The 19,941-nt window shown below is 35.0% G+C and overlaps 2 protein-coding genes and 1 long non-coding RNA gene across 3 annotated transcripts; 1 reads left to right on the top strand and 2 right to left on the bottom strand.

The window, feature by feature from the left end:
- Positions 1–12,390: 12,390 nt before the first annotated feature.
- LOC107178890 (F-box/kelch-repeat protein At3g23880) lies at positions 12,391–13,515 on the bottom strand. Its single transcript, XM_015534544.1, has one exon. The coding sequence runs from the start codon at positions 13,513–13,515 to the stop codon at positions 12,391–12,393; it is 1,125 nt and encodes a 374-aa protein (XP_015390030.1).
- A 1,041-nt stretch (positions 13,516–14,556) lies between these two features.
- LOC102618855 (uncharacterized) lies at positions 14,557–16,814 on the bottom strand. Its single transcript, XR_369438.4, has 3 exons — positions 16,271–16,814; positions 15,798–15,860; positions 14,557–14,911 (listed from the first exon to the last, which is right to left on the bottom strand). It is a non-coding gene; the product is annotated as an uncharacterized LOC102618855 (long non-coding RNA).
- Positions 16,815–19,097: 2,283 nt separating this feature from the next.
- Positions 19,098–19,712, top strand: LOC107178886 (uncharacterized). Its single transcript, XM_015534539.1, has one exon. It carries the CDS (start codon positions 19,098–19,100, stop codon positions 19,710–19,712), a length of 615 nt encoding a protein of 204 aa, XP_015390025.1.
- The last annotated feature ends 229 nt before the right edge of the window (positions 19,713–19,941 follow it).

Genomic DNA, 19,941 nt, shown 5'->3' on the forward strand with positions numbered 1-19,941 from the left:
ATTATAATGTTTGGGTGATATTTGGTATGTTGATTGAGGAAGTTATTGTGGAGATCGGTTGAATACTGAATTATCTTGGGAGTGTTTATTTTTAATTTTTTAGGTGTGAGAGTGTTTTAATTTTAGGAGGGACTTTGCCGAATTTTTCAATAAAATCCTTAGATATTAGATTTATTATTGATTCAATTAGCGAGTTTAGATAGATTCACCTTTATGTTCGGGGTGGGTTGTTTCACCAATTCTGTCTTTTGTGACGACAGGTTTTGCGGTCGCAAAGATACTCTGTGTTCCCATAGCACCGCTGATATGAACTTTTGGACACTTAGTGTTAACATGAATATGTTAATAATATTGATTTTGATGATAACAAATTTTATATGGTTTTGACAAAAATATTGGAGCTATTTCTTAATAAACGAAAGCCCTTATAATCATTGCCTTATTTCTTCATAAAAGATGGATTTTCAAATTAGAAAGAGATTCTCTGCAAAAACTAGTTTAAAATTGCAATTCTAGTTATAAACGGTGAACCGTTTATTTAAAACGGTTAACCGATTAAAGGCAGAGAGCAACATATTTCCTAAACCTCTAACCGTTTATGAAAAACGGAAAACACAAAAGATGGGAAGGTTACTGGAAATTAACGGTAAACCGTTTATTTTAAACGGTTAACTGATAACATCCAGAATCACTGATTAACCAAAACTGATAAGGCTAAATTGTTTTGCAGATTACTGAAGCCAAACGGCGAACCGTTTATTTTAAACGGTCAACCGATAATATCCAGAGAAGCCACTTCCTGCAATCCCTTAATCGCTTAATGAAAACGGATAACTGATGTTCATTTTGCAGGTTACTGGAGACAAACGGCGATCCGTTTATTTCAAACGGTTAATCGATAATATCCAGAGAAGCCACTTCACGCAAGTCCTTAACCGTTTAGTGTAAACGGATAACTAATGTTTATCTTGTAGGTCTCTGGAAGTTAACGGCGAAAGGTTAAGCCTAAACGGCTAACTGTTTATTTGAAATTTGGCCCAACGGTAACTTTGACCAGCCTAAACGGTTAACCGTTAATTGTTAACGGTGAACCATTTTCTGTCCGACAGTTTGTAACGACTAGATTTTCAGCTCCAAATATAAATAAGCTCATTCAAATTCAAAGGAGGCTGATCACAACACGACCATTTTGAGCTAATATTTGAGAATACAATCTTCATAGAGCTTAGAACACATTCTTGCTTCTTCTATTCACATATTAAGCATCATTGTGTAATCTTATATATTGTGAGAGGCAAAACAGTTTGTAATCTTTTACTTTAAGTGATTGTAAGTGTTGGGATACACTTGGGTTAAGAGATTGGGGATAATCTCTTGTTGTAAAGGTCCATTGACACCTTGGAAGTCAAGTGTAAGCATTTGAAGCCTTGGAGGCTTGCTTAGTGGAATCCTCAAGCCCGGAAAGCTTGGAAGCGTGAACGTAGGCGAGGTTGGCCGAACCACGTAAAAATCTCAGTGTTTGAATCCCTCTTCCCTTGTTATTGCTTTGAATTTGATTTATAATTGCATTAAGATTTTCTTTAATAAATTGAATAATTTTTTAGAATCTCAATTCACCCCCCTCTTGGGTTGTATACTTGTATTTCAATTGGTATCAGAGCCTCATTCTCTTATTAAGACTTAATCGTCTAGAGTAAAAGATCCATGGCAACCCTAAATGACTCAACCTTTAGAGAAGGGCAATCCACAACTAGGCCACCATTTTTCGATGGTAATGACTATGCTTATTGGAAAACTAGAATGAGAATCTATTTGCAAGCCTTAGATTATGAAATTTGGGAAGTTGTTTGTGATGGTCCATTCATGCCTATGTTCAAAGATGAAGTAGGAGATGATATTCCTAAACCATCGAGTCAATGGAGTGAGTTAGAAAAGAGAAAGATGTCTCTAAACTCCAAGGCTATGAATGCTTTGTTTTGTGCCCTTGATAAGAAAGAATTCCATAGAGTATCTAGTTGTGAAAGTGCACAAGAGATATGGAACAAACTTGAAGTTGTCTATGAAGGGACAAATCAAGTGAAAGAGTCTAAAATCAGTAGATACACTCGTCAATATGAGTTGTTCCAAATGGAACAAAATAAAAATGTGTATTCTATGTACACTAGATTCACGGACATAGTGAACACCCTAGGTGCCTTAGGGAAAACCTTCTCAAATAGTGAGAAAGTTAAGAAAATCATTAGGTCGCTTCCAAAAGAATGGAGACCTAAAAGAACCGCCATTGAAGAGGCCAAAGATTTAAATACTTTACCTCTTGATGATTTAATTGGTTCTCTTATTTCGTATGAAGAGGATTTAGCTACAGAAAAAGGACATGAGGAGAAGAAGAAAAGCATTGTTCTCAAAGCTTCAAAATATGAGAGTGATGGGGAGAGTGAACCGGATGATGAAGAGCTAGCCATGCTAGCAAGGAGGTTCAGAAAATTCTTCAAGAAAATCGGAGAGCGAAGAAATTTCAGAAACTTCAAGAACCATAGGGAAAAGAAGGAGGCAATCACTTGCTATGAATGCAAGAAGCCTGGACATATAAGATCGGAGTGCCCACTTATCAACAAACTCAAGAAGAAAAGCAGTGGTTGCAACTTGGGATGATAGTGAGGAAGACTCAAATGATGAAGAAGGATCGCAAGAAGTATCAAACCTAGCACTCATGGCAATAGGAAGGGATGATGACCTCAATGAGGTAAGTGATCCTACCTATGATGAATTGTATGATGCTTTTCAAGATTTGCATAATGAGTTGATGAAAATTGGTAAAAAGAATGTATGTCTTAAAAAGGAAATGGCAAAGTTTAAAAATGAAAATGAATATCTAAATGCAAGAATTGTATGCCTAGAAGTAGGAAACAAAACATTGCATGATGAAATTGCATTATCAAATGAGAAACCTAGCATCTTACATGAGCATTTGAAATCACACATAGATGAGTTGAAAAATGAGAACGAATTGCTCAAGAAAAAGAATAATGAATTGAATGAAATTGTTTTGAAATTTACAAATGGGCAAAAGATGTTGGATAATATGCTTAACTCACAAAAATGTGTTTTTGATAAAGGAGGACTTGGATATAAGCCTAACTTGAAGCAAAAGTATTATAAGAATTATTTTGTTAAAACTACCTCCACAAATGATCATAAGATTGTATGTCATTATTGTAATCAAAATGGTCACATGAAATTTAGATGTCCCGTAAAAAAGAATGCATATTATGGTGTCAAATGCATTTGGGTTCCAAAAAGAACCGTTGCTAACTTTCAAGGACCCAAAAAGCTTTGGGTACCTAAAACTTGAGACTTTTTCTTATAGGGCTTGAAGCAGAAGAAAAATAAATGGTACTTGGACAGCGGTTGTTCAAGGCACATGACCGGAAACTATGCATGGTTCTCAAGCTTCACCAAAATTGAAAATGGTGGAGACGTATCTTTTGGAGACAACTCAAAAGGAAAAATTCTTGGAATTGGAAATGTTGGTAAAGTCTCTTCAACTCTAATTGAGAATGTATGTTTGGTTGAAAACTTGAAACACAACTTAATTAGCATTAGTCAATTATGTGACAAAGGTTATAAAGTTATCTTTGATAAATTTAGTTGTGTTATTGAGAACTCATGTGATGACAAAACCTTATTTGTTGGAAATAGATGTGGTAATGTTTATATCATTGACATAGAATGTGCATCTACTCTTGATAAATGTTTTTCGGCATTGCATAATGATTGTTGGTTATGGCATAGAAGATTAGGACATGCTAGTATGGATTTGATTTCAAAAATTTTGAAAGATTATTTAGTTAAAGGTCTTCTGAAAATTGGTTTTCAAAAGGATAAGATTTGTGAAGCTTGTCAATTTGGAAAACAAATTAAAACTTCTTTCAAGAATAAAAACCATATTTCTACTTCAAAACCACTTGAACTTCTTCACATAGATCTTTTTGGGCCATCTAGATATGCAAGTCTAAATGGCAAATATTATGCATTTGTGATAGTGGATGATTATTCTAGATATACATGGGTATTATTCTTAGCCAATAAGGATGATGCTCTTGATGCTTTTAAAGTGCTTTGTAAGAAATTACAAAATGAAAAAGGGCATGGTATTGTATGCATTAGGAGTGATCATGGAGGAGAATTTGAAAATCATGCATTTGAGAGTTTTTGCAATAATCCAGGCATTGAGCATCAATTTTCATCACCTAGAACTCCACAACAAAATGGAGTTGTTGAGAGAAAGAATAGGTCTATTCAAGAAATGGCTAGGACTATGTTAAATGAAAATGCATTACCAAAATATTTTTGGGCCGAAGCCGTCAACACCGCTTGTTATGTTTTAAATCGGGTGTTGATTAGACCTAATCTTAATAAAACTCCATATGAGCTTTGGAAAGATAGAAAACCCAACATTGGCTATTTTAAAGTTTTTGGATGCAAATGTTTTGTTTTGAACACAAAAGATAATCTTGGTAAATTTGATCCAAAATCTGATGTTGGTATTTTTCTTGGTTATTCAAATTCAAGCAAAGCTTATAGAGTCTATAACAAAAGAACTTTAGTTGTGGAGGAATCTATGCATGTCACATTTGATGAGTCTAACCCCTCCTCTACGGAGAAAGTCGTTGTTGATGATGATGCAGGAGAAGAAGAACAAGAGGAAGAAGCATCAAATGACAATCAAGAGGATGCACCACATGGAATTCAAGAGGAACATCATGAAGAACCAAATGTGGAGCAAAATGAAGGTACTTCTCAAACACTCCCCAAAGAGTGGAAGTATGTCTCTTCTCACCCTAAAGATGTAATTTTAGGAGATCCCTCACGAGGTATTACAACTAGATCATCACTTAGAAATACTTGTGAGCATAATGCATTCATCTCTCAAATTGAACCAAAATCCTTTGAGGATGCAGAAAATGATGAATCTTGGATTATGGCAGTGCAAGAGGAGTTAAATCAATTTGAAAGAAACAATGTATGGGAATTAGTTCCTAAACCTGAACATCAATCTGTAATAGGTACTAAATGGGTGTTTAGAAATAAAATGGATGAATCCGGTATGGTTGTAAGAAATAAAGCTAAATTAGTGGCTCAAGGTTACAACCAAGAAGAAGGAATTGATTTTGATGAAACCTTTGCACATGTAGCAAGGTTAGAATCCATTAGGATGTTGTTAGCATATGCATGTCATAAGGATTTTATTTTATATCAAATGGATGTCAAGAGTGCTTTCTTAAATGGTTATATTTTGGAGGAAGTTCGTGTGAAACAACCTCCTGGTTTTGAAAATGAAAAATTTCCAAATCATGTTTATAAGTTGCTTAAAGCCTTGAATGGATTAAAACAAACACCTAGAGCATGGTATGATAGACTTAAAAATTTCTTGCTAGAAAATGATTTTTCTATGGGAAAAGCGGATACTACTTTATTTGTTAAACATAAGAACCAAGACATACTTATTGTTCAAATTTATGTTGATGATATTATTTTTGGTTATATTAATGAGTTGTTGTGTAAAGATTTTTCATCGTGTATGAGCAAAGAATTTGAGATGAGTATGATGGGAGAGTTGAAATACTTCCTTGGACTTCAAATCAAACAAAACGAGGAAGGAATTTTCATAAATCAAGCCAAGTACGTAAAGGATCTACTCAAACGATTCGGCATTGATGATTCAAAGACCAAGAATACACCAATGAGCACAACAACCAAGCTGGACAAAGATGAAAAAGGTAAAGAAGTGGATATCAAAACGTATCGAGGTATGATTGGATCCCTACTTTATTTGACTGCAAGTAGACCCGATATCATGTTTAGTGTATGTTTGTGTGCAAGATTTCAGTCATGTCCCAAGGAATCTCATTTGCTCGCTGTTAAAAGAATTTTTCGTTATTTGAGTGGAACCATAGATATTGACCTTTGGTATCCTAGGGGAACTCATATAGATTTAACATGTTTTTCGGATGCGGATTTTGCTGGTTATAAAGTGGATAGGAAGAGCACTAGTGGAACTTGCTATATTCTAGGACACTCTCTTGTTTCATGGTTTAGCAAGAAACAAAATTCTGTCGCACTTTCAACTACCGAGGCTGAATATATAGCTGCTGGAAGTTGTTGTGCACAAGCACTTTGGATGAAACAAACACTTAGTGATTATGGCATTAATCTTAAACAAATTCCTATTAAGTGTGATAATACAAGTGCTATAAACCTTTCAAAGAATCCCATTCAACACTCTCGAACCAAGCATATAGAAATAAGACATCATTTCTTAAGTGATCATGTTCAAAAGGGAGATATTGCATTAGAGTTTATTTCCACGGAAAAACAACTTGCCGATATTTTCACAAAACCGCTTTGTGAAGAACAATTTTCAAAAATTCGGCATGAACTTGGGATGACGAAATTTTTGCATTAACATCTCTATTCATGCTATTGAGTGTACTGAATTGATTGACTACTATTTATGAAATGCTTAAGCTTGGTAGACAAATGATGAATTTGCATTGATAACTCTTGATTATATGAATTGATTGATTGAAAATATGTCCATGAATCATGCATTAAATTGGCTCATAAAATATTTTCAGATCAATTAAATGATTTTGGAATATATTATTTACTGGCCAAAAATTAAATCAAATGTGCGAAATTACATATAGAATAAACGGTTAGCCGTTTCCTATAAACGGATCACCATTTAATTTCAGAAACGAGATTATGTGTCTGTCCGTTTACCCTTTCACCGTTTGCCACAATCGGTGAACCGTTTTTCAATAGAGAGTTCTCTAACAGTTAGTTCCTAGCCGTTATGCATTTAAGCCTTCAACGTTACCTTTTTCTTAGTCCCTGAATGTTACCCTTTAACCGTTTCAATAAACGGTTAACCGTTTTCGCGAAGTATAAAACTGTTCAAAGCTTTTCTTCTCCTTCTCCAGTTACCCTTTCACCGTTTCCACCATTGTTGCGCAGCCGAAGGTTTCTTTGTCCTCAAATCCTCATTTTTCTTGCTTTCCGTGCCAAATCAAACCTTCAAAATCATTTCTTATCACCTTTAGAACAATTTTACCGATTCAAAACTTCAAATCGAGCCCAAAATTCAAAAATCCCAAATCTAAACCCTAACTGTCGCGGGTCGGGTTTCCTCGTTCTTAATCCGATTTCCACCATTCTTTAACCAAATTGAACATCCTACTCACATCATCTACTCTTCATTACGTGTTTCCATGGCTGAACCCTCTAGGAGAAATCCCAGGCGTAAATCTGTGCCTCCAAGGAATCCCATACCACCTCGGGAGGTCTCTGAATTTTCAAGGATTCACTTCCCCATACCTTCCTTGGCTAAGCGGTTCGAAGATCGCTTCAATGGTCGAAAGGTACTTGACCCATTCTTTGTTGATATTGATGATTTCCGCAACTTAATTGTATGTGGTAGAAGCATTAGGGATATGCTTCAGCTTTGGGAGGCTATCATTGACCTTGATGACCGGGTCTATCCAAATTTAGTGCGAGTCTTTTACTCCAACATGGAAATCTCCGATACTCGCCCAAATAGGATAGTCACTCAAGTCGGTCGTGTACCCATAGAATTTGATGATGCGGACTTAGCTGACTTTCTAGGTATCTCTTGTGAGGGGCTTGACATTTACACCTCTAGGAAAGCCCTCTCCTTTGATAGCTTTTCTCACACTCATGGCGTCCGTAATATATGTCGTCGTCGAGACTTATCGAATGAGATTTGTATGCTTCCGTTTCGGTCTCAACTTTTACCTCTCCAAGTTCGTATTCTTCACTCTATTTTACAGCACATAGTGACTCCTAGGAGGGGTCACTCGGATGAGGTTACGAGGTTGGACGTTGCCCTATTGGATAGCCTTCTTACAGACCGTCCCATTAACCTTGGGTATATTATTGTGCGACATATGTTGAGTACTCCAGCGGTCAATCACCGCTTGCTTCCTTATGGCAGTATCATCACTAAAATACTGCGACGCTTTGAGGTGCCACTTCTTGATACTGGACATATGGAGACTCGACGGATTGGTCCCGAGGCCATGACCAGTATCGGATTCTCTAGGAAGAATGGAGTGTGGATAAAGACAAGCAACTCCAAAAATCGGGATACCTTGATTGCTGCAGAGGACGATCGGATGCTCAATGATATCTATCCTCCCGATCAGCTTCCTGACTTTAGATTAGGAGCTCTTCCTCATCCTCCGCGTCGCCATTTTGTACCTCGGCCTCCTGCTGATTCTGACCCTGAGGAGCATGCGATAGATATTGACATTCCCTCCTCTTCCGAGCTGCCTCCTGCTCCTGAGCCTTCTGCTGTTCCCGAGCAGCCATCTGCCTCTATGCCGCCTCTAGCTCCAGTTCAGCCCTCTGCTTCAAACGCAGTGTAGCAGTTTATCACTGATGTTCAGCGGATTTCGGAGCGCCAGCAGCTGATTCTTGATTGGTTGGACACTATTTCCCGTGACCACCAGCAGCCGCGTTCTGACTTTCAGATCTTCTAGCGACAGAGCCTTGATCAGCAGCTTGAGCTTATCGCTGGACAGCGCACTATTCTCGGCTATTTCGGCTATGATCCGGGGAGCACATCTTCTCCGCCTCCGTAGTTTCTGAGCATTGTTTTCGCACATACATTTTACATTTTGGTTGCTAGCATTTTTATTTTTTTTGGATTTTGATGCATATGTGTGTGATGTTCTTGATGATTAGATGATTGATGATTTGTGATTGACTGATTGTTGGATATTGTAGTATTGGTTTATTTGTGGATATTGGAGTGTTGTTTTGTTTTGTTCATGGAGTTGTTGGCTTGTTGAAAGAAGAAGTTGGTGTCAATCTATTTTTGGAAGTGTTCTATCTCATTTTGTATAAGTGGTTTTGATCATTTTTAAGGGGAAACTCTGCCAAAATTTTCGCTCGCCAAAGCCGGGCAACTTCTTTAATGGATTTGCGTATTTCTTATTCTCTCTTTTCTTTTTGATGATGAAGGGGGAGATAACTATGGTTTTTAAGATGGATTTAAAATGGGGTGATTTAAGAATTTTTTTTAGCAAAAATCTTTTTATTGAACATTTCTCAATTTGGCCATACATTGAGGGGGAACACATATTAAGGGGGAGCTAATCATTGAATGAAATTTGTCATCATCAAAAAGGTGGAGATTGTTAACATGAATATGTTAATAATATTGATTTTGATGATAACAAATTTTATATGGTTTTGACAAAAATATTGGAGCTATTTCTTAATAAACGAAAGCCCTTATAATCATTACCTTATTTCTTCATAAAAGATGAATTTTCAAATTAGAAAAAGATTCTCTGCAAAAACTAGTTTAAAATTGCAATTCTGGTTATAAACGGTGAACCGTTTATTTAAAACGGTTAACCGATTAAAGACAGAGAGCAACATATTTCCTAAACCTCTAACCGTTTATGAAAAACGAAAAACACAAAAGATGTGAAGGTTACTGGAAATTAACGGTAAACCGTTTATTTTAAACGGTTAACCGATAACATCCAGAATCACTGATTAACCAAAACTGATAAGGCTAAATTGTTTTCCAGATTACTGAAGCCAAACGGCGAATCGTTTATGTTAAACGGTCAACCGATAATATCCAGAGAAGCCACTTCCTGCAATCCCTTAACCGCTTAATGAAAACGGATAACTGATGTTCATTTTGCAGGTTACTGGAGACAAACGGCGATCCGTTTATTTCAAACGGTTAACCGATAATATCAAGAGAAGCCACTTCACGCAAGTCCTTAACCGTTTAGTGTAAACGGATAACCAATGTTTATCTTGTAGGTCTCTGGAAGTTAACGGCGAAAGGTTAAGCCTAAACGGCTAACCGTTTATTTGAAATTTGGCCCAACGGTAACTTTGACCAGCCTAAACGGTTAACCGTTAATTGTTAACGGTGAACCGTTTTCTGTTCGACAGTTTGTAACGACTAGATTTTCAGCTCCAAATATAAATAAGCTCATTCAAATTCAAAGGAGGCTGATCACAACACGACCATTTTGAGCTAATATTCGAGAATACAATCTTCATAGAGCTTAGAACACATTCTTGCTTCTTCTATTCACATATTAAGCATCATTGTGTAATCTTATATATTGTGAGAGGCAAAACAGTTTGTAATCTTTTACTTTGAGTGATTATAAGTGTTGGGATACACTTGGGTTAAGAGATTGGGGATAATCTCTTGTTGTAAAGGTCCATTGACACCTTGGAAGTCAAGTGTAAGCATTTGAAGCCTTGGAGGCTTGCTTAGTGAAATCCTCAAGCTCGGAAAGCTTGGAGGCGTGGACATAGGCGAGGTTGGCCGAACCACGTAAAAATCTCGGTGTTTGAATCCCTCTTCCCTTATCTTTTTATATTGTGATCTTCTTAATTGTTATTGCTTTGAATTTGATTTATAATTGCATTAAGATTTTCTTTAATAAATTGAATAATTTTTTAGAATCCCAATTCACCCCCCCTCTTGGGTTGCATACTTGTATTTCACTTAGTATGTCACAGCTATATGCCGTCTCAAAGCAGTCACAAAAGTTCATATGTGACGGCAAAAGCAACATCACATAAACCACTTTTTTTTTAGTGTATTCTCAAAATGTTCATTGCACTTGGTGGGTTTTCTCTCCATCACATATCAATGTTGTTCTTTCTCAGTATGCAAATGGCTTTCTAAATTATGACTTTTGCTAGTTTATGTCTTGCTTTCATGTTGTCCTTATCTTTTGTGATTTTTTTTGTCTTATCTTTATGTATTAACTGAGGGATAAAGCTTATTATATCCTCCCCAACTGTAATTAGTTGTACTTTTTTTCTTATATTTCAATAAAATTTCCTTCGTCCCATCGAGGTAATCAAAATATATATAGACATTTTTAGGTTGTAGGCAAAATTTCACAATTAGGACAACATATGATCAACATAAGGAAAATTATCTCTGCATTACCTTTCTTTTATCATATGTAAATCTATCCACTATAAAATTTTGACATGTGCTTTGCACTACCTTTATTTTTAAGTTTATATCAATCAACTGTTTTGAACTAAAAATGACTATTTTATCCTTAAATGAATTAAAAGATCATTTTATTCAACAAAATTTTGAGAAATAAAAAAATTTATAATTATAAGAATATCCCTTAATTTAATAAAACAAATGAATCTTAAATCCAATATCTTAATTTTTTATAAATATAATTTCATTTAAAAATTATCATGTTAATTTTTTGTAATCATAATTTCATTTAATTTGTGTAGGAAAGTTTCTTAATATTAATTATAAGAAAGTTTACAATAATTATGCGAAGCTTTTCTGTTAATTTTTGGAAACTTCCCTCTACATAATTTAAATACAAAAATTAAATGAAATTATAATTACAAGATGTTATTTTTATAATTAAAATTTTATTTAAAAATTATCACATTAGATTTTGAGATTTGTTTGTTTTATTGAATTTAAGGGTATTCTTGTCATTATAATTTTTATATTTTTTAAAATTTTGTAATAGAATAGTCTTTTAATTCATACAAGTTAGAAATAAAGGTGACGCAAAATACATGTCAAAAGTTTGTGGTGATTAGATGTATATATGACAAAAGAAAGACGGTGTATGAATGATTTCCCTTAACAAAATAAATACTAATAAGGAAAGTGTTTTTTTTTTTGTTAACATTTCAACTTCGTTCTTTGTATCTATAATCTAGAACATTCGAGTTCGTTTTACCAGTGCGTGAATAATTTGACGATAGTTTTATTTTAATTTTAATTTTACTCCCACGAAAATAGGACATATCACTATTCAATTCAACAAAAATGATGGATATCTCACTACTGAATCCCACTATTCTTTTTTTCTTTTCTTTAATTTGTTTAATGTTTTGCTTTGTTAGGGTCCAAGTGGGATTTATTGATGGGATATGCATCGCTCTCAATTCAAATATCCAAAATTTGATTCTTAGAACCCAGAAGGTGAAGAAAATATATTACAGTTACAGAACAGGCGGCTTCTTGGTTGTAATTCTCATTCTCACCAGTATGACATTTTATTTGTGATATCATTCTGTATGTCCATTTAGAATATCCCAATGGAATATATATATCTTCAACTAAACTTACGCCGGAACTGAAATATCCATTCAAAATCAAACTCTTACATAAAACTGCGAAATCAGATCGACAAAGGAAGATGCGAATGAGAACTATTTAAATTACAAATTTATCATGATGATTTGTTGATAAAAAACTAAATCTAGTATATAACACTATGCATAAAGAGGGTAATTGGCGAGAGCTAAATAAAAACTTACTGCTTAATACACACCCAATGTATGCCATGGAATTTCAAAAAAACCCGATAAACTATCATCTCCTTTTATTGGAATTAAAGTCTCTGTGTAGTTGTATACCTGAAAACAATTACTATTGAGGCCAAAAGCCTTCATTTCTTCAGTACTAGGGTCGTACAATATCATCTGCTCAGAGTGAGTCTCTACAAAGAAACCACCACTTTTCCAAAATCCAAGCGGCCTGGACATTCCTACAAAAGGTCCGACTGTTAGCTTTTTAGTCCAGTTATTGTCTTTCATTGTCCATATATCAAAACAACTCTCTATAGTATGTAAAACAAGTAAAGAGATACACTCCTTGTATAAACCCATAATCGCATCCACTGATTGAGGAAGGCACGGCCCTTGTATCTCTTGGTATACCTCGTCACCTATGTCAAATGAAAGGACCACTCTGTGACTATTATTTCTTAGCTCTAATAACCAATAACAATCTCCATCCAAGTTTATGCAATCATAATCCCAAGGCATATGGTAATGACTTGATTTGAAACTTTCAAAATATCTCCAAGAATTTGTACTTAGGGTGTACACTGCAGTCTGAGAAAAATCGTACAAGTCATTGCGTTTTTCATCCCATAAGGTAAATATCAAAACCAATTTGTACTCATTTTTCTTGGGATCCCTTCCAAATCCAAAATTAGTCCGCAAAATCTTTGTATATCGTGGAAAGACAATTCTACATTTTGGGACAGGTCTAGACTCTTTAGTTGCAGGGTTCCATAACGTTAAGCGATCATCGACCCCAAGTATACAAAATATGCCATCGTAAGGACCCCCAGCTGTACCATATACGGGCAATAAAGGATCAAGAATTAGTGACGATAAATCTGCCAGTGTTTCGTCAAGGTACAAATGAAACAAATCTAATGGATAGTGAAATGGATCTGTTTCATCCACCATCGAATAGGTAACGATAAGGCGAGTATTTTCATAATTCTTAAGGTGTCTGGATATGAACACTGAATCTTCAAATAAAGCATACCATGATTTGCAGACGCATTTAAACCTTATTAAAGATTTCACTGCAAGCTTTACTAGAATTGCATGCACCGCATCTTCATAAAAGTCTCCACTATTTATCACCATTATATCTTTTTCACTTTAAATAAATCCAATTAATAATTCTGCCTGCCACAACAATTTACGGGATACTGTGAAATATACGTGCAATACCATTATGCTGTTGAAACAAAATTCAATTCTTCACTCTTTGAGAATAATGGCCACAGAAATTGCAAATCAAAACTTATCAGTTATCAGCATGTAGTTCTTTTCCGAAAAAAAAAAAAGGGTCTATACAATATAGTTAATTTGAAAAAAAAAAAATCAATTCTGTCGACTACTAGAAAAAGAATTGCTCCTTCATTTCTACAGACATATATCCATTGTAACAAGGTGTTGTGAATACTTTTTAAAAAAAAAAAAAAAAAAAGGCAGCAAGCAGCCTAGAGTTAGAAATTCATTATGTTGATGCGGAGAGAATAAGTTATAAATCATTTTCAAAGAAAGAGAGCAATAAATAAATAAATCCATACCCGTGTCTTGCAAGTGATTTATGTCTTGGCTTTTTCCTTAACATGATCAGGTAATGTTGATCAATCGATCCCAATACTAAATTACCTCAAGAATTCCACATGTTTGGACAAAATCTCTTCTAGGAATAATTATGGTAAATTTTGCAACGCAGATATCTTAAAATTAGATATGATGACACTAGGGAAATTGGAAAAAAAGTAGAATAGACAAACGTGGATAGGAAATAATTTCGCAAGTAAATTGACAGTAACATAAATTTGTGGAGGGGGATTTCCAAACTCCACAAAGTGCTTTGCCAAACGATTATTTCTGGCGTGTGTTTGGGGGTGCACCTCAAACACCCAAAAAAAAATATTAATTTTTAAATTATTGTAAATAAAATAAAATAACATAAATTTTATAAATTATTTTTAATGTTGAATACAATTCATTTAAAAATATTAATCTTGTTTGGGGAATAAAATCAAGTAACCATGATATCCTCCAAGTAAAAAGTGTGCAATTTGTTGATAGGGGAAGAAAATTCTAATGACCTTTAGTAGATGAAACGACCCGTCCCGCACCTCCAGGGCGAGTCTATCTAAACTCGTATAATCAAATCGATATTATTTATGATATCTAAGAATTCTATTAAAAATTTGGCAAAATCTCCCTTATAAATAAACCATCCCCAAACCTGCAATTTACAAAACAATACTTCTAAAAATAACTCAATATCCATCCAACCTTCATAACCAACTTCTCAAGTCAACATATCAAATATCACCCAAATCATTCTAATATTAAAATACAATGGTTATCCTTAATCACAAAATATAATAAATAAATACAATTCGCAATATTCCAAAAATCAAAATATTAAATCTACGACTCCTAGCACCATCACGTGGCCACAATTTCAAATCTAACTATCGTTTCTAGATTGATTGATGTACCTGCAAATCTCCTGTGGGGGGGAAAAATATAATAAAAACGGGGTGAGTATAAAACTCAGTGAGCTCAGTGAGTGGATAGTAGTTTTTGAAAAATAAATTATTTAAAATGATTTAATCTTTCTCAAATCAATTTCATCAAAATATCATAAGATCTTATATAAACATATTCAATTCAAATCATTCACTGAAATACAATATTATATAAATATGCATAAAATCAATGAAATCATGATACTTATAATATCAATTACTAAATACCAAAAACTATCATCAAACAAGTACCCAGGGGAATGATCTCATCATATCCGGACCTCGACGAATGGGCAATCAAGGAACCATCATGCCCCGGAGCTACAACGGATAGATGGGGAAAATCTCATCTCATATCTCATGTATCTCAACATCTGTTCTCTATAATCATCATACTGCATGCATAAGCCCCCAAAATGCAAAAACACCCAAACACACGGCCCAAAGCCTCTATGTGTGTTCAGACGGGCCCCAAAGGCCTCTATCTAATCTCATCTGTATCTCTCTATTCATCTCGTATTATTTGTATCTCTGTATCTGGAGGGAAAGGGTATTGTCTAATGATTTCCCAAATAACATTTTATACACATGTACATAAACATATAATCACATCTGAAATCTCATTTTCTTTTTATTCAACATATCTCAAATCCACTCAATTCTAATATAATGCATTTACTCAAAAACGACAATAAAATCATTAATCAAACTCATTCTTAATAACAATAAATATCAACACATAGATAAAAATCAATTTTCTAGAAAATCATTAAATTAAAGCATCAAATACTTATTTACCAAAACATACTGCACTGTATCATAAAATCAGCATATACTATGAAAATAGGTTTTGTATATTCCACTCACAGTGATGATGTCCAGACTCGGTATCAACAACGTCTGCGAGTTGATTCTCGTTCGCGGATCCTCCTAATCAAGGAAACGACATAATCATTCTCCGTAAATTTGAAATACAACTAATCTTACATAATAATTCTCGAAACGAATATCTCTCAACAATCACTATTCCCGCATGTACAAAATTACCAAAATACCCCTACATGCCAAAAATACCAAAATACCCCCAACATCATTATTTTACCAAAATATCCTCAGAATCTTCAATTACCAAATTGTCCTCAATTCAAATCACGAAATTACCACAATGTCAGAAATTATGAAATTACCCTCGGAGCGTAAATTACCAAAATGCCCTTAACAACGTAAATTACCGAATTACTCTCGAAATCTCAAATTACCTCATTGCCCTAACCTAAAATTACCAAATTATCCACTGATTCCATAAATTACAAATTCACCCTAAAGTTTTATGAATTTACCGAATTGCCCCGCCGGTCAACGGAGACCGAACTTCAATTAACGACGACGGGAAGCTTAGGTCTGATAGTTCAGACCTCGGTGAGTCCAATGGTGGTGGCCGTGGGTCCCCACGCGCGGTTCCGGCGGCGGATCTAGCTTCCCAAGCCGTGAGCTTTCCAAGTGGCTGATCGGCGGTAATCCGGCCGTTTCAGGTGATGATATTGGTCGGGAAATGACGAGGCTAAATTGAGGAACAAGATCCGAGCGGTGGTGTGCCAAAAAATCCGGCAGGATCAACGGCGGCGAAAACGGGTCTTGGCCGCGAATTTTCAAGCTCAATTGCCGGCGTTTCCAGTCATTTTCCGGTAACTAGGACGGCTGGGTTGTCATGGCAGCTTCCAAGCTTCAGATCGGTACCATGCTCGGCCGGTGAGGTGGCCGGAATCGCTAGAGCCGTCCCGGTCAAGGTCGCGGGTCGGGTCGGATTCGCGGGTCAAACCGGGTCAACTCTCTTTCTCTCTCTCTCTCACGTGCCCCTCTTTCTTTCCGTTTTTGGAAACCAGCTTCCCCTTTCCATTTATAGAAACTGGCTTCTCTTTTTATTTTTATTTTTTATTTTTTTTTGCACTTAAGCTTAATACAAATTAAACTTATACCGGTCCCGTGACGAAAATAAAATCCGACTACTCGAGCTTTTAATCGCGCTCAATTTATCTCGATTTAATGTTGTGACAAATTTTAAAATTAATATCGAAGAGGAAAAATTAAATCATACACTTAATTAAGAAAAATTAAAGTGCATATGTTACAGTAGACCACCTCAACTAGGTGGTACTTTTGATGACCTTGAGCATATTACCTCGAGCAAGTGGTAATTTTGATGATCTCGAACAGAAAACCTTGATCAGGTGGTAATTTTGATGATCGCAACCATGATGTTATTTGGTTACCACGAGCACATCACTCCATTAGGAAATTATTTGGTGACCTCGAGCACATCACCTCGACCAGGAGATTATTTGGTGATCTCGAGCAGATCATCTCGACTAAGAGATTACCATGAAACAAAACTCAGTCAAAATGAACTACCATGGACCTCCTACGAAAATCAAGGCGTGAATTTGATCCATTAATGATTATTGCCATGATCTAAGATCGTGGGTTTGAGGAGTTTATAAAGACCCTAGGAAAATCATGCCAAGGGAGGTTAAACTTTCTTTCTCAATTTTGATTTTTCTATTACATTTACTTAAGATTATTTATTCATAAAAACTAAAAATTGCATATTTTATTTTTCTTGTAAACTCGATAACTGACTTGAGCGTAAGAGGGTTCACTTCTTATCGTTCTTTGTGATTTCAGGTGTTTGCAAGTTGTTTCCTAGTGATCGCAACGCATCCTTGGCGATTGGTAAGTCGCTTCCCCAACAAATAAATTTAATGCTGACGTAGAGATTTGGTATCCAATCGGTAACTGACTAGTCCAAATTTCGACGTTAATAAACCTGTCATATATTTTTTAATTTTTTCAAAGAGATCTTATTGTTATTAAATAATATATGGCAGATTAATAGTATTAAATAACTTTTTTAATATTCAAAATAATTTATAAATTTTGAATTATTTTTTGTATTACATTATTTTATATTTTATTTATATTTATTGTAGAAATTTATTTAAAGTCAATTTTTGGCTGTTACAATCAAATGATATAATAGTTAAAGGGGTTTGTATGACCATTTATGAAGTCATGCGGTCTATGCGACCATTAAATTAAACCTTGGGAATGTACAAAGCTTTTTTTTTCTTGATTAATTAACATAGATTTATTCTGTTGATGAAATAAGTCGCGTAATAAAAAGCAGTTAGGTATATGTTAAATTATGTTGGTGCGATTCTCGTGAGTTTCAAAAGAAAAGTATATACGCTTGGTAAATTTTATTACTCAAGTATTGTTTCATGATATAATAAATAAAATATATATAAGTTTAACTTGTCTCTTTTTTTTCTGCAGTAAGTTTAATAAAATTATTTAGACATGTCTTTTTTCTGATTAAAACACGAAAATTTTCGTAAAATGAACAAAAAAACTCAAATAGCTAACTGTAATCAACCTTATAATATATTAAGTAAAATATGATAAAATTCGCAGCATTAATAAATAAATTTAAATCAAATAAAAACCAATATGTAGTTATAGGAATATGAAAAGCTTATTCCTGGGAGAAGTGGGGGCTATAAATTGTTCGGAGTGGCCTAGATTTCTGCGAATTCGGATCTATCACGTTGATTATTATTGGGAAATTTACAGTAATAACCATTAAAGTTTTGATTTTTTTCATCTTAACCCCCCAAAAATATTTCTATCAACATTAGCCATAAAACAACCTTTGAGACCAAAATACCCTTCTCCCTCATCTCTCCCCCAACACTCCCTTTCACTCATCTCTCCCAAACCGATCTAACTCCCATCATCGGCGGTGACATCAACCCTCGTCGGCGGCGACTCCATCTCTCACCGGCATTCGATCTACGATCTACAACCTTCAACAAAACCTAGGTTAGTCATTTTTCTTATTTTCATTAATTTAAAATGAAATTTTAGAATAATAATGGTTATAGTTTGAGAATAATGTTAATGGTGGTGGTGTTTGTGGTGGTTGGTGGTGTTTGGGAGTATTGTTTTTCGATTTTGGAGTGTTGTGGATTAATTTTGGGGGTGGGGAGGGAGGGGGGTAGGGCGCGCGCGCCCCGCTATCGCACAAAAAATTAGAGTGGCCTTTTTTTTTAACGAGTCAATTTTTTTTCTGTAAATGTAATGTAATAATTTTATAAATATTACAGATACATGGCGAAATCAGAATCATCTGATATCGAAGTAGGCAAGATGTATTTTCGTTATGCCGATCACTTTCCTGGTCGAATTTCGAGCATGTGTAAGTTATCTTCGGTCGTAAAAGCCATCGAGGAAAAATTAACAAAGCGGCAGTTGAGTATGTTCAAAAAGGATATATTTGGGCATTTCTTGGAGTGTCGAAGTTTTCCATTTAGTGGGGTAATTTTGCACAATCTTTTACTGAGGCAAGTGGCCCATGAAGAAGATAGCCTTGAGGATCAGTTATGGTTTCAAATTAGTGAGCATTTGATTCGCTTGTCAATTGTCGAATGGTGCTTGGTTACTAGACTTTCATTTGGTGTTGATACCAATAAAAAAAATGATGAAATGGAGCAGAGGCTACGAAATACATATTTTGGTGGTGTGCATAGTAAGCTTAATGTGGACGAATTCGATGCAGTATTGAAGGAGTTGAAATGCGAGGAAATGGACGATATGGACGCATTAAAGATTGCGTTGTTTTATTTTGCGGACAGAGTACTAAATGCAAGAAAAAATCACTGTCAAATCAATTTCGATTGGCTTGACCAAGTTGATGATATACAGTACTTCCGAAGGCGTCCATAGGGTCTATTATCGTGGGAAATGATTTACGAGAGTCTTGACAATGCACTGTTCGAGAAAGACGAGAAATTTAAGAAGACTCAGTTGAAAAATCCAGATCATAACATTGAAAAATACAATCTTTACGGCTTTACGTCCGGGGTTCAAGTGCGTTTTTTTTGTTTATTAATAAGTTTTATAGTATTAAATATTTGATAGTTGTTTTATTTGATTTTTCACTTTGGTTGTTGTA

This window comes from Citrus sinensis, chromosome 7 (genome assembly GCF_022201045.2).
Source record: "Citrus sinensis cultivar Valencia sweet orange chromosome 7, DVS_A1.0, whole genome shotgun sequence".
In the NCBI taxonomy this organism is placed as follows: Eukaryota; Viridiplantae; Streptophyta; class Magnoliopsida; order Sapindales; family Rutaceae; genus Citrus; species Citrus sinensis.

Excerpts from the sequence above, each read along its gene's own strand:
- LOC107178890 (XM_015534544.1), bottom strand. The coding sequence starts at position 13,515 with ATGGTGATAAATAGTGGAGACTTTTATGAAGATGCGGTGCATGCAATT.
- LOC107178886 (XM_015534539.1), top strand. The coding sequence starts at position 19,098 with ATGGCGAAATCAGAATCATCTGATATCGAAGTAGGCAAGATGTATTTT.